General features: G+C 39.1%; 1 protein-coding gene across 5 annotated transcripts in view; it reads left to right on the top strand.

The window, feature by feature from the left end:
* Positions 1-15,814, top strand: part of ADGB (androglobin) — a 217,712-nt gene that overhangs the window by 126,707 nt on the left and 75,191 nt on the right. For 4 of the 5 annotated variants that reach the window (XR_006173985.2, XM_005280423.4, XM_005280422.4 and 1 more), the window contains 7 exons: positions 1,063-1,230; positions 2,694-2,832; positions 5,810-5,944; positions 7,742-7,780; positions 9,668-9,761; positions 10,491-10,625; positions 14,625-14,778. Coding sequence is in view for 4 of the 5 variants with exons in the window: in XM_005280423.4 (XP_005280480.2) it covers positions 1,063-1,230; positions 2,694-2,832; positions 5,810-5,944; positions 7,742-7,780; positions 9,668-9,761; positions 10,491-10,625; positions 14,625-14,778 (864 nt within the window). In the remaining variant the exon portion in view is untranslated. The remainder of the gene's footprint in view (positions 1-1,062; positions 1,231-2,693; positions 2,833-5,809; positions 5,945-7,741; positions 7,781-9,667; positions 9,762-10,490; positions 10,626-14,624; positions 14,779-15,814) is intronic. The other variant, XM_005280424.4, reaches the window with a different exon arrangement.

A 15,814-nucleotide genomic window follows, 5' to 3' on the forward strand; every position in this document is an offset into this window, starting at 1 on the left:
TGAACAGTAGGCCCCAGAATAGCTTTTGTTCTTAAAATGAACTATTGATTCAAAGGGCTTTGTGATAGCTGTGATCAGAGGCCCTGGGGAGCAGTTAATGCTTTCTCGGAGCTGTTGGTTAGGTTGTCTGTAGATCCAGACAGATGTCTCTTTATTAGTTAAACTCACTCCATGTTTTCGAGGTTTCCTTTACAAATGATTGGGCCAGAGACTTTGGGATTTTTTTAAATGAAAGTGTAGATTCTCAAGCAGAGCAACACATTTTTTAAAAGGGTAAATTTTGCAGCCATTTGCACTGCTGTATAATACATCTCTACCCCGATATAACTCTGTCCTCAGGAGCCAAAAAATCTTACCACATTATAGGTGAAACCGCATTATATCGAACTTGCTTTGATCCGTCCGAGTGCGCAGCCCTGCCCCTTGGGAGCACTGCTTTACCGCGTTATATCCGAATTCGTGTTATATCAGGTCGCGTTATACTGGGGTAGAAGTGTAATAGGATATTAAAGTAGCTTATGCAAGCTAGGATGGATATTTAGGAAGGTAGATTAAACCTGAGAACTTGATATGTTAAGAAAAAAAGAGAAACATTTTCAACTTGTTCCCCTTCTCTTTACAAAAGGGAGAATCTGTGGGTGGAACTTCCTTGGCCATAAAAACAATGTAAAACTGCCTCTACAGTTGCTTCCTGTGGTCTTCTTTCCACAGATTTTTGCAAGAGGAGCAGCTAGTCTCTAGAGTCTCACATAGCAATTCAGGTGAAGATTAATACTGCTATGTGCAGTATTCACTTTGACATGGTGTTCAACCAAATACAAATACTCCTCTAAGAATATATGGATGGGATTAACCAATATTATGTCACAATGTATATTTTAGCTAGGAGAAGCCTTCACTTATTCTTACTACAATATAAATATGCATCTTAATTTTGACTGAATATTCTACAGTGCTTGGTACAAAAGAAGTATAATCAATGCATAATATTTTTATATTCTTCATTATCTGATAAACTGATAGCATTTTCCTTCCACAAGCTAAAATGTTCTCTCTCCCCAGGAGAGCTACCGGTTTATAGAACAGGCTACAGTTATCCTGAAAGCTATTGGAAATGTGATTAATAATTTCAGCAGTGAGCCTGAACTTTCCAAGGCCCTGAAGGAGCTGGAACTAACTCACTTCCCTCACAGCCTCCATGGTACAGGATTAGCTAGAGAACACTTCAAGGTAACAGTTCTAATAATCTGCTTTTTCTAAAAGAGTTCACAATATAAAAGAGTGCATATGTTAACATTCATTCTCTTCTTCAAATAAGCTGCTATTATTATTATTATTATTATTAATTAGTATTAATTATTAGCCAATTTTTCAAAGGGGTCTCCAACTCTGCCTCTGATTTTGCACACATGGTTTGAAATCCATTATAACTTGCATGTGCAAATGATAGAGTTTACAAAAACAGATAGAAATTGCCTTTCCTTTATATATCCAAATGATAATATATGCAGAACTGCACATGCTAAAATCAGAGACCGTGTTTTGGCAGTTTGGCACTGCATGTTTCAAACATCAAAATTCATCAGCTTTTTGAGATCTAATTCAGCATATGAAAGCAAAGAGACTAACCGAAGTTCAGAAAACAATACACCGAATAATTCCGTACTGTGTCTAAGATTGATGTCTCAGGAAAAAATTGATTTAGCTTTTTGTTATTGAAGACAATAGTCAGATTATTTGCATAGTCACAACATTTCCCTGTTTTTTATTATTTATACTTTCCCTTAAATGTTGTATGCATGTATTTAACTATGCTAGGTCTTCCTTCAAAACATGAAATAATCATGCTTTTAACATAGAGCATCCTAATGTAATAGCAGCCACTAGAGATAACAAAGTGATTACAACCAAAACCAGCAATATTACTGTTGACTATAATTGGTATTTAGCTACCCAGCCTAATAAATATTTTCCCTAAAATGTTTACAGTACTAGAGTAACTCTATCCTGATTTATTTTTTATTCAACACAACACTTTGTACATTGATTTCAACATGTGTACACAACACTTTGTACATTGATTTCAACATGTGTGACTTGTATCCAGGTACAGAACAGCTGATAGAAATGATGATGCATATTTAATCAGTTGGATTACTCATTAGAAGTAGGTATTCAATTTTTTACAATCACTGATACAAAACAGAAAGAAGCCAGTCCAATTCACAGTAGTTGCATGTGAAATTGGTGTCAGATTCAAACGTCTCCAATGTTTAGGGGAGGAAGTCAGAATCAGTGTTTCAGTTCAGGTTCATCTCTGATATAAACACGTAGCCAAACGTTTTAATAACCCTTGTGCCATTTTATGATAAAGAATCCAAGTCCTATAAGAAGATATATGTTAGTCATCTCATAAGCAGATGTTTTAAATTTAAAATGAATATGGTACTACAGAGTAAGATGAAAGAGTATTTTCCCAGTTCTTGCTCCTGAAACTATCTAGGTCTCTAGAGAGAAGTGTTTGTCATGTGTATTTGTGCAAAATGGGAGCTCAAACGCATAAGTTTTGAAATGGAAAAAACAAACATTTGTGGAATATTCTGTATAGAATATTAATGATCAAAGATATATATAAATCAGCTTTCTTGACAAAATAAACGGTTGTCTGATTTTTTTCCTCTTTTTAATTTTAGGTTTTCAATAATGCTTTTGGGCGTTTGATCCAACAAGTGTTAGGTAATAAGGTTCCTCCCAATTTTGAATTCGCTTTCAGATCCTTCACTTTGGATTTGAAAGCCAACGATGCTCCCGTGGAAGACAATGTATCTTCAGGTACTGTGCTGATATTAATCATTATATTCAGATTTGTCTGTCCATTTCTATTCAGGGGGAGCTGGTCACATACCCTATATTTAGATTGCCTAACATTTGCCATCATAGAAACCCTCAAACCCCCTATCTCGTTCAGTCTGCAGGCAGGATGCACAGGCAACTGTAATTCTGGCATTTCCTAACTTTCAAGTGGTTTATTTTGCAACCTAAGTAACTTTTTGGTGTGACTTTTATGCATATAGTTTGTATGTATATGGTCACATATTAAGCCAGAAATAGTGATAAGCTGAAAAAACTCTTGAGAATCTTTTAGGTGCAACCCAAAACATATGTTTCTTTCTTGTGGGCAAAATCTTGTTGGTTCAAAGACAAAGTTCACTATGCTCTGGCTAGAATCTGTATAGAATTTTGTGAGTACAATTATGTAGAAAGCCTCTTCAGATATTTCCTCTTGTCTAGAAGTCAAGACATGAGCTACAATAATCTTATCCACTTTCTAGACTGAGCTGGGCAAATGATGGGTTTTTGGTTCACTGGCAATTCCAAAAAATAAATATGAAAATCATTTTGGGGTGAACAAAATACATAGTTTGAAGTTTCTAAAATAAAATTAAAGGAAATTCTGAAACAAAAAGTCATCTTGAATAAAATATCAAAACGTTTCTTTTAAAAGAACCAAAGGTTCCCTAGCATGCTTGAAAGTAGTACTGTTTCAAACAGCATCACATTAAAGTACACCAGCATGGTCTACATGTATAAATTAATAAACAACACGTTAGTGCACATTAAAAATCACACCCCCTCCATTGCCCCACTGTGTAAGACAACCCTTTAGCGTAAGAGTGAGTTTGTGACATGTGAGCTGGAACTAAGACCCATCAAACTGTTCTCATATAGAAGCCACAAGCATCCTTTAGATGGGAACAACTTTTAATTCCTGTTGAAGGTGGCTGGCTTCAAACTGGTTATCTGCAGGTGAAAGGCTTTGTAGCCAATTAGCAGTGACCTAAAGCATTCAGCTCCCTACTCTGTTACACCATTTAGAATGTGGCTTACTTACTTGAAAGATACGTTTGTTAAATAAAGTTCTAACATTTTTAGAGCTTACACAGGCAGAGACTTCCATATTCTCAACACACAGGCAAAAACCACCCACACATAGCTCTCCTGCAAACCCACTGTACAATCAAGAACCTTGTCCTGTTCTTAAAGGGACAGCTAGCATTAACAAAAGTACAAATAAGATAATCAGCATTAACACAATGTTCCAGTTTAGTTCTAGACACAGTGTTTTGCGATATAAAATCATTTCCATAATTACAGTTACTTCAGGGTACTCATACTAATTTAAGAGGAGACACTATAGATTTATTGGGTGAGATAACTGAGGCCTTACACTCAACTCAGTGGCATTGACTGTCTGTGTTACCTCTGCTGTCCCAATGCTACTGCTCAGGCTCCTCTGCCTGTGGCACCAAATGGGCACAGTAAAGGGGAGGGTATTGAGTTGAAAATGATAAAACAACAAAGAGAAGAAGAGGAACAGCTTAAATGGTGTAGCAATAAAATTTAGGTTTAGTGGCAGTAGCCTGTAAAATTGCTATAGATTCAGGGATAGAGTCCATGTTCCTGCTCCTCCTACAACCTGCCAGCTCAGCCTACCAAAAATTATATATAAAAGGAAGGTTGCAAAGTCAAGTGTTCAAACTTTAGGAAATACCAGAAAAAATATAATCTTTGCAACCTTAACTCTGTCCTCTTTTGCATGTGAATGATGATATAGTCTTTAATTACTTAATCATATACTCTCCCCTCTCCCCCGCTCCCCCATTTGGGTGGTAAGCAGGGTTTGAGCCAGGACTTTTAGGTCTGTTGCAAGGACCTTGAGATAACAAAACCTGCTGGTAGTAGAAGTATACTGTTATCCTTTCTTTTGATCAGCCTCTGGCAGGGGCAGCAAGAACAACACAGTAGTTTGCCTGTGGGTTACACAACTATTTATGAGACCCAACATTTCACAGCAGTATCAGGATTCAACCGTTGACTGTGGGAGGTGAATATGGTCTAGGGGCTAAAGTAGTAGCTGCAGACAGGCTAGAGAGGCGCATATTCATTTTGAAAGACAGTGTACCTGAGTGGATAAGGCAAGTTTCTGTTATATAGAGACCTGTCTGAAGTCGCCTTGTACTTTATTTGTTAGAGTGGTCTGCTTCCTGGGATAGGTATATGAAACCTTGCACAATAATAAGGGCTGTGATATATTAACAGTATTCAGTAGAAGAAGAGACCCATGGTCTCCTGACTCTAAACCCAGGGCATTGTTCCCTAAGCCAAATGGTGTTTGGCAGGGAAATCTTTCATTCTCTCCAGTTATGCCTGAGATTTTACCTGAGATGCAGGCAAGTGTGACTGGCGTCCCAAATATGAGAGTGAAACACAAGACTCGGATCAGTAACAGAATTCTTTGTGGGGAAATGTTTTTTATTATTATGGAGGTGAAAATTGTGCCTCTTGTTTCAGGGTGTCTGTAGAATGTGACATCACTCCATCAGTTTCTATTTGGTTAATATTTTGTAGGTTATTTTCCAGCTAGAACAAGAGACTTAAATTAAATTCTGTGACACAAGATGACGCCCATTAAGGAGAAATACCAGCTTACCAAATCACTGTGAGCTGGACAGGTTTGACCCATGACATTAGCATAGTAGTTGCATGACAACATCATGTAATTACACAATAAATATCTGTCCCCGTGTGGTATATCTTGATAACAGTGCTTTAACTTACATTGCTTCTTATATAGTAGAATTTATAACAGGATGATGGGATAGCATAAATGGAAGCTTTATGAGCAAATCAAGGCATTTCTGGAATATAGCTCACATAGTTGTTTAACTCTCAGTCAAGCAGTTGTAGTGCTTGTAGCCTTCACGTCACACCCTATTTATAGTACTGTTCATTCTTCTTTTTCTTTCAGAGGTGATAGAGCTAAATATTCCTGTTGCTTGGCAGAACAGAACTCCAACTTCTGAAGAAGAAGCTGCAGTGCTTAAACTGCAAAGCAATTGGAGAGGGACCTATATTAGGCAATTGATAAATGGCAGAAAACCAGGTAGGCCTTTTAAATCTTATTTTAAGTGTTTAGTGTTTCACCATATTATTTTATCTGTGCTACCCTCTTACTAGTTATCTGAAAATTTGATAAAATTTTTTACTAGGAGTGCAGTGAAATATTATAGATGAAATGAAGATGGCTGATTAAATTTAACATACTGCTTGAGACAGAGCCCGGTGTGACACTCAGGATATGTCTACACTGCAATTGGAGATGCAGTTACAGCTCATGTAGGCGTATCTGAACTACCTTTAATCTAGCTAGAGCAGCTAAAAATAGCAATGAAGATGCAGTGGCACGGCCCACAGCATAGGCTATACAAGTCTGCCCGGAACTCTGGTACATACTTGCATTGCTAACCCATGTCAGGATCCAGGCTGCTACATCTTCACGGCTGCTTTAGCTGCACTTTATAGCTAGTGCAGGTGTGCCTACCTGAACTGCAGCTACACCACTGACTGCAGTGTAGACATACACTTAGTCACATCAGTGATGCTAGAAATTCACCATGGACCTGACTTAAAGCTCATTAAGTCAATGGAAAGACTGCCATTGATGTCAGTGGGCTTCGGATAAGGGCCTATGTAAAGATAGTTTTGGTTAGCTCAAAATATTGTGACAGGTTTAGTTTGTGGAAAGTGGAATATAATTTAGTTTGATTTTTATATATATTAAAAATATATGTATATTATATATTTTATATATATATATTAAGCCACAAAATGAAACTCTTCACTTAAAAATAATACTATTCCTTTAAACAACTGTAATGCATTTCTGAGAAGTATTCCCACAGATCTCTACAAATAAAACAAGAGCTCAACATAGTTAACAGTTTATTGTCATTCTTACATAAAGGCTTATGTATGTTTTACTAAAAATATTTGAATATTTTGATGCCCACTTGTGATCAAACATACAGTAGCATTTTCAAGAGAATATGTATGAACAGCTGGCATGGGTGACTCATAAAGAGATTAAGAAAGTATGAAGAGTTCTGTTTTTAGGTTTGCCAATTACATATTGTATATCCACATTTTGTTTTGTGTGTGTTTTTTTAAATGTAGATAGTGAAGAAGATTAACAGTCTGAGTTTAGGTCAGTAGTGAATCTAAATGTCACTGGCAAAATATTTCATGCATCTTATTCTGGCTGAGAAAGAGACTTTGATAAGAATAGTATGAGCAGATTGGGAGGTGGGGAGAGAGACCTTGAGTAAATCATTGTACATCACTGAGAAATATGTAGGCAACTATAATATAAAAATTGATGATAAAAATTACAAATAAGTGTATGACAAAACAAGGTTTTTCATCATTCATACCCTAAAAACTGCTTAATCACTGACAGATCAACATCAGAGACTTAGCAGGGGAGGTCAGCAGAAAGTCCAAGAATGTATCAGCATAATGGATCTTTCAAATCCTAACGATGATGATGATGATGTTAAATAAAGCACTTTATTGATGTTAATGAGGTAGCCTCACAATAACCTTGTAAGGAAGGTAGTTGTTATTAACCCCATTTTACAAATGAAGAAATAGAGGCACAGAGATTAAGGGCCTAAATTTCAAAAGGGAAAAGTCCAAGAGCTTGTACAAAAATACAAAAATATATGTAATGCTTTAGTTGTATTGAATCTTCTTAATCTTTTCCTAATATATTGCATGTGATAGATGCATATACCATGAATATTGTTCCTATATGTATTTCATATGAAACAGTCCTGCAAATTAAATAAAACTGCAAGTCTCACATGACGTAGTGCAATTTTTTCTTGCAAATATTATATAGCTGATGATTCAGTCAAGTCCTCACTTTCTTCTGAAGCAGGTGAGCATTGAACTTTCAGATGCGTCTGGCATTTCCTTTCCTATAGTGGCCCATTCGTATAAGAAGTTTCTGTGTTGCTATTAGGTAGTTTCAGAGAGGGCTTTGTGCCATCACAGTCTATCTGTTCTCCCATCTATACACTTCATCGGACTAAAGAAACATGGTGATCTTTTCAGCCAGGCGCAGGGAAAAGGGTGTATAGGGTGCCAAGGCAATAGTTGTCATATGATTACAATGTTCTGACAGCTCGTGAGTGCCTTGGCACAGAAAACCACCCTGAGAGAGAGACATGCTTCCTGGGTACCACCTCCTTCCTGGGTACCACCTCCTTTCAGGTTGACTCTTCCTTTTGAATGATTGCCAGTGCCACCCTTATGGAGGCTTTTTCTCTCCATGCATTGTGCATTCTATGCTTGGGTCAGTCTTGTCTTCTTTGGCCAGGCATCCTCTCTCTCCTTCAGATCGATCTCTCCTTTAAAATCCACCTCTTCAAGCAATCCCTCATACATTCTTCTTCTCATCCATAATCCCAACACTCTCCCGCTCCTGAACTATTATCCCTAGTCTTGTCTTATTTAGGCTCTTTGCTCCAAATAATTTAGTGCCTACCTTATTTATTTCTGGCAAGCACCATTTAAATTAACAGCGCTTCAGTCTATATTCATCATTCTGTTCTTCTGGAGATTTAGCTTTCCATGTATCAGTTGCCGAGTGGGTTTTTCCTAACTCTTTTCTTTTGTTTGTTTCTACCTCTTCTTTCTCAGTTCTTACTTCTCTCCACTGTCAAGTATCAGGGGGTAGCTGTGTTAATCTGTATCCACAAAAACAACAAGGAGTCCGGTGGCACCTTAAAGATTAACAGATTTATTTGGGCATAAGCTTTCATGGGTAAAAACCCTCACTTCTTCAGATGCATGGAGTGACACTTAGAGATGCAGGCATTATATAATGACACATGAAGAGAAGGGAGTACCTCACAAGTAGAGAACCAATGTTGACAGGGCCAGTGGCTGGCTCATTACAAAAGCAGCTTTGCCTCTCCTGGAATTGACACCTCCTCATCTATTATTGGGAGTGGACTACATCCACCCTATCAAATTGGCCTGTCAACACTGGTTCTCCACTTGTGAGGTAACTCCCTTCTCTTCATGTGTCATTATATAATGCCTGCATCTGTAACTTTCACTCCATGCATCTGAAGAAGTGAGGTTTTTTTTTACCCACAAAAGCTTATGCCGAAATAAATCTTAGTCTTTAAGGTGCCACTGGATTCCTTTTTGTTTTTCTCTCCCCTGTTTTCCTTGTCTTTTACTCATCTTATTTTTCTTCTCTCCCTCTAGTCCTTTTTCATAATTATTTTTTTCTCTTCTTCCCCATATACCTATCCTATTTTCTCTCCTACTGTCCCATGCGGTTTTTCTTTTTTTCTCCAGTCTTCATTTAGATTTTTTCCCTTCTTTTTCTAGTTCCTTGCATGTAGGTTATGGTATTAACTACGAGGAAAAGTCAGTATAATTAAGCTTATAGTTAAATGTGCTGATCATTGCCTCTACTGATTACTGAAGTTATCTCACCTCACTGCAGCATGTTATAATTTATATGGGGATGTGTACTTCAGTAAAAGGGACTGATCAAATCATTCTTCACTATAGCAGGAGGGCTGATGAGCATGTGACAAGGAGAATGCTGTTTATACAGGAAATTCACTGCCTTAAAGGAGAAATTAGTGTCCAGAAGTGCAAGAATTCTGTAAAATTTAAAATAAGAACATAACTTGATTCAGAACATGACTGACTTACCCCGATAATTTTTTTCACTTTTTTTTAAAGAACAATGAAAAAGTTAGATATTTTGTGATTTTTTTCTAACACATTTTGTTATTTTCAGGTACTAAGGAGAATGCTAATGTCAAAGAAACTCTGCAAAAACTGTGGACTTTGATTGAATCAAATATTGAACAGTGTGGTGTAACTCTACTGAGGTATTATGTAATAAATGAAAAATTTATATTGCAGTCTGTTCCACAGAATTCTTTGTATAACCATACAGTCAATGTTTTATCAGAATAAATATGATGAAAGAACGACTTGTTTTGAAATTTTGAAAATGTTGTTAAACATACAAAGCATTTGAGATTTTCAAAGACACATTTGAAATGTAGGATACTTGGGTTTGTTTTAAAGTGTTTCTTGTTCAAAGAAGTGTTTTAAAGGTAAAATTAAGCTTTTAATCTTCAAATGGGGCCTCAGAAGAAAAACTACAAGATGGCAGCATGATGGGAGGGAAATGAAACTACACTGGATGATTAGAAATTGTAAAGAAGTTTTGTAAAAGCAATGAAATGTTGGGTTGCTACGTGCAGTTGGTCTTTGGCTTCGTGCCACTCAGGAGATATGCCATAATCACGGTATGAACACAGATGTGACCTATTGGTCATTAGGAGAGACTGAACCCAGGACTTCTAGCTTCAAAGCACAGACTTTGTCACTTGAGGTAAAGGAGTATCATCATTAACTGTTAGCAGTAGTAGGTTGTTATCCTTTCATGTGGACCAGCCAGTAGGGAAGGACATATAACTCACACTGTACCAATGGGTCACATATACCCTAGTGTTCTTCCTTACATGTGGAAGTTGAAGTCAAGATCTAGGTCTTCTCCTTATTAGGTTTAAGTATTCATCTCTTTTTTATTTTTGTTTTTTGTTTTTCAGAGAAATGTTTAAAAGCAACTGTAAGTCTATCAAAAAATACCCCTGCTATGAGGATGAATGGGCTAAAACAACTTTTGCTGATTATGCTGTAACATATTTTGATCAGCCACCAAATTTTTGGTTTGTGGTTTTTAGGTGAGTTTCAAATATTCTTATGTGGAAATAATTTAGTATGGAGAAGCAGTAGCCTCTACACATTCAAAGTTGCAGTCAGCTTTCAATATAAAGCCCTATTTTACCTCACCCAAAACTCTGTTTTGGAAAATTGGATGGGCATGAAATTGCCAAAGTTAGTCTGAAGGCAATGGAGAATGTCTGTTTAAGTTTGAAAACAATTCATTTAACTGGTTTTGAATTACAGATAAAAAAATACTCTGACTCGGGTATCTCAGTTTTTGGATGTCCAACTTGAGGCACCATAAAGGGGCCTAATTTTCAGATGGAAGTACTCAGCGATTTTGGGAAAATCATACCTCTCAAGGTGTCAAAAGTTGGGTATCCAAAATCACTAATCAGTTATTTGAATTTTGGCACATTATTAAATGAATTCAGATTTTTTAAAAATAAAATGACTATTTTGATAGTAGCAGTAATGTTATTTTAAAACTTCTGTGAAAGTACAAACAATAGAGAGTAAAAATTAATCAACTATGACAGTGTTTCCCAAACTTGGGACGCCGCTTGTGTAGGTAAAGCCCCTAGCGGGCCGGGCCGGTTTGTTTACCTGCCGCGTCCGCCAGTCTGGCCGATCGCAGCTCCCACTGGCTGCGGTTCGCTGCTCCAGGCCAATGGGAGCTGCTGGAAGCAGCACGGGCCGAGGGACGTACTGGCCGCCGCTTCCAGCAGCTCCCATTGGCCTGGAGCAGCAAACCGCTGCCAGTGGGAGCCGCGATCGGCCGAACCTGTGGACGCGACAGGTAAACAAACTGTCCCGGCCCGCCAGGGGCTTTCCCTATACAAGCGGCGTCCCAAGTTTGGGAAACACTGAACTATGACATTGGGTTTTAAAAACAACCTTTTAAAATTTAAGTCTAGAATTAGAAACTACAAAAAAGAAACCAGTGTTACATCATCTTTGTTTTCCCCTTTTCTCTGCTAGCTGGGCAATGCTCACTCCATATCCGCTCTGTCCTCCCATACACAGTCAGTCTACCGTTTTCTTGGCTGTTTTTGATCTTTGCACGCAAACTCTAGTGGCAGATGCCTCCCTAGGATTCTCTTCATCCATCCTTCATACATGCTGTCACAGGGTGGTCCCCAAGAGTCTTTTCTTAACTTAAGGACAGACCTCACCCACTCCAGATCTCCTTTACCACCAGCTAGTCCAGCAGGCCACCACCATTAATGCTATTTACATTTTTCAACTCCCAGCCAGCTCCCCCACTTGCTTCTGGGGAAGGGAGCAGTACTAGCAGCAGCCAGCTCTGCCTTTCTTCAGGGTCTTAGCTCCCGCATCCACGGCTTCCTTCCTCTCAATTTATCTGCTCCCAGCTGTTGGGGTTTCGTCCTCCGCTAATTAGCCCCTCCACTGTAGCTCCACTTGTTAATTGATCCTGTAATTAGATCCCAATTAACCTATATTGGTGGGGATTTGAATGATGGGATACTGACTTAGCTCCTGACTCTGCACCTCTGTTACACATGCCCATATCATCTCATCTCAGCCTCCTCTCTTGCATTTTCTCTCTGATACCGCAGACCTTGGTCTCACACCTGATGACATTCTGCGTTTGGTCCAGTAATGCCATCTCTTCACTGCCCTAAGACATCTCATTTCAATGGTGTCAGGTCTTCTCAAGTGCTTCTCTTTGGTTGCCAATGTCTCTGATCCATACAGAAGAGTGGTCTTATCGTGTTTTTGTACAATTGTCCCTGTTTATCATAGATCACTCCACTTATCTTGCACCAGACTTTCCACTCACTCAGCAATGTTTCCTGCTGTTCTTTGTTGATTTTTCCATTTGCTGCTAACCAGCCCCCACAGTTCTTCAGTGTATAAACCTGATTTAGGTACTGGCCCTCAATACTGATATTCATCTGTCTTGGTTCCATGCAAGTCACTCGCATGATTTCAGTTTTTTCTTTACTCATTTTGAGGCCATAGTTTGTTAGTTCCATGTTCCAAGCATCAATCACCTGGACCAGATCTTCCTCCCTGTTGGCCATTAGCACAGTTATCATCTGCATAGATCACCTTTGTATCACCTTCCATTTGTATTTGCCTACTTATGAAGTCCATCAAAATTATGAATAGTAATGGAGTAAACACTGATCCCTGGTGGAGTCCAACCTTCACCTCAAACCCCCCTGTTGCACTGAAAAACATCTAACTTTTTATCAGGAAACTATGTGACCAGGTGTACCAGGCCCTGAGGTCCCCTGCTGGAGGCCTCACAGCCCTACCACATCCCGCCCCAGGAAAGAGCAGTAGAGGTTAGTCCTCCAGGCTGCCTCGAGTGACTGCGGGGAAGCAGCCAATCCGAGAGAGGTTGTAGAGAGCAGCCAATCAGAGTCCAGCAAGCTCATATAAAAAGGAGCTGCTGGACTACGGAGCAGGATCAGCTGCTGGCAGGGACCAGGGGAGCATGAAAAATGCTCCTGACTGGCTGCAGGAACTCAAGAAAGACTTCAGCCTTGGGGTAAGGGTGAAGGTGAAGGTGCAGGTGGGGAAGTGGCCCAGGGAACAGTAGCAGCAGCAACAGAGTAAATAGTTAAAGGGAAGCAGCAGGTGGCTGCTACTTTATAGGGTCTCTGGGTTGGGACCTGGAGTTGTGGGCAGTCCTGGGTCCATCACTGAGGAAATGCCTTAAGCCCTGAGTGACTCAGTTGAAGAGCTAGGGCAATAGGTGAAGAGTCTCCATGGAGGAAGCTCTGGGGCACTGCTTCATACCTTGAGGAGCAATTTAAGAGAGCTCAGGGAGGGTTGCAGGAAGAGACTAACCAAGGGTACTGTGATAGGCCCTGTTGGACTTGTACCCCAGAAGGGGTTTGTTTTGTTCACTTATGAACTGTGTGTGACTCAGCCGGAGGATGGTAGCCAGTGGGAGGCACTGCAAGCAGCACAAAGCTGAATAAACAGCAGGCGCATGCACATATTCGATAGAGGGTACTCATGAGAAGCAAGTGGTCCCCGGAACAAACCATCATACAAATCTTTCACCATCTGGACAAGTGCCTCTGGTACGCCATAGGAACATAGCAGAGGCGCCGGTAGTCATCTAGATACTAGGTACTTTGTCAAATGCTTTCTCCAAATTGATGAAAGCCTAACCATGCTTGACATTTCCCTCTAGCTTCTTTTTCACCAACTGTCTAGAGGTGAACATCTGTTGTCCCTTTCCTTTTCTAAAACCAAACAGCTCCTTTCCTAAAACAGGCTCTACTATTCAATGAATGCTACTATCTGTATTTCTCTCTAACAGTTTCATGCAGTGGGACAGCAGCTTAATTCCTCGGTACTTTGAACAGTTGTGTGTGTCACTTTTGTGCATAGTGGTATCATTATGGGTTTCTACATTCTCTTGGGATTATCTTCTCTTTCCAAACTGTGTGCAGGTCTCATGTGAGCCAGTATACACCAATCAACCTATATTACAAGATCCATATTACATAAGGAGCATATAATAATGAGCATATTTTGCACCACATTGTGATAAGTAAGCTACAACACATGTAAGCATGTGTGTCTATATTAGTTACTCACTCATTTTGGGGGTCCAGTGCTTTCAGTCACTTAAGTTCAAGTATCTACTATAACTGATTATTTGAATTGTATTTTTTACAATTAAAGAAACTTTTAAATTATTTTTATAGTTCCCCCCTCAAAGTGAAATTGCAATTTAAAAGGTTTTTAAACAAATAATGTTTGTAACCCTATACAATTAGTTTATATTCAGATTTTTAAAGATTGCGACGCCTGCAGCTAGTTGTTGTTGTTGTTGTTGATGGCTTTGTGTGGGAGGTTGGTTAGGACAAAACTAAACAACATCTAGCATTTCTAATTTTGAGCAGCTGGAATGTACACAAACATACACACATTATTATTATTATATTACAGGATCCACTTTATTGGTGAAAAGCAGTTTGAAATTGAAAACATTTTTCAAAAGAGATGTTACCTCTCTTTTACTGTAGGGAAACATTTCTTGTGACTGAAGATATGCTTGTAGTGCCAAAGGTGTACACAACCATCCCTACCTGTATGCTCCATGTTGTAGATAATGACACACTGGAAGAAATGCCACGCATCTTTCTCAAAGTGGCCCCTCATGTTTATACCAAGAATAAGGTAAGTCCAAATATCTAGGAAGTACAACATCACTATAGAAATAATAATGGTGGTTATATAGATATAGGCCAAGCTCCTCTGACTTCACAGGACTTGCATATATCTCAAAAGCACACAAAATTTTAATTTATCTGATTGGTCCAGAAAAGAGGCTGCCACAGTTGCAGTTCAATTCCAAGCCTCTTCCACCGCAGAAAATACCTTTCCTTGAAGTTTGCTGTTATCGCCAAAAGAGGTTCAGTCTTCCAATTTCCCTAGCTAAAGTATTGCTGCATTTATCCCTGACACCATAGTGGTAATTGCTAATCCTGTTGCTCTACTGGACCTAGTATGTAGTATGGAGAAGCAGGAACAAACCTATGAATCTAGCACGAATAGTCTTTCATATGTGGGAGACGGGTATGCCAGCCAACTACTATGATGCTGGAAATGATGCGGCTAATATCAAGGCATGTAGTATTTGGTTACCAAGACCCAAATGCTGACTGTTTTAGACATGGTTCCACAAAAGTATTTTAAAGAATCCTTATTGAGGTTGCAGGAACAAACCATCCCGATGTGTAGAAAGAATAGTAAATATGGCAGGCGACCAGCTTGGCTAAACAGTGAAATCCTTGCTGATCTTAAACGCAAAAAAGAGGCTTATAAGAAGTGGAAGATTGGACAAATGACCAGGGAGGAGTATAAAAATATTGCTCAGGCGTGCAGGAGTGAAATCAGGAAGGCCAAATCACACTTGGAGTTGCAGTTAGCAAGAGATGTTAAGAGTAACAAGAAGGGTTTCTTCAGGTATGTTAGCAACAAGAAGAAAATCAAGGAAAGTGTGGGCCCCTTACTGAATGAGGGAGGCAACCTAGTGACCGAGGATGTGGAAAAAGCTAATGTACTCAATGATTTTTTTGCCTCTGTCTTCACGCACAAGGTCAGCTCCCAGATTGCTGCACTGGGCAGTACAGCATGGGGAGAAGGTGACCAGCCCTCTGTGGAGAAAGAAGTGGTTCGGGACTATTTAGAAAAACTGGACGTGCACAAGTCC

Source organism: Chrysemys picta, chromosome 3 (assembly GCF_011386835.1).
Source record: "Chrysemys picta bellii isolate R12L10 chromosome 3, ASM1138683v2, whole genome shotgun sequence".
Lineage (NCBI taxonomy): Eukaryota > Metazoa > Chordata > Testudines > Emydidae > Chrysemys > Chrysemys picta.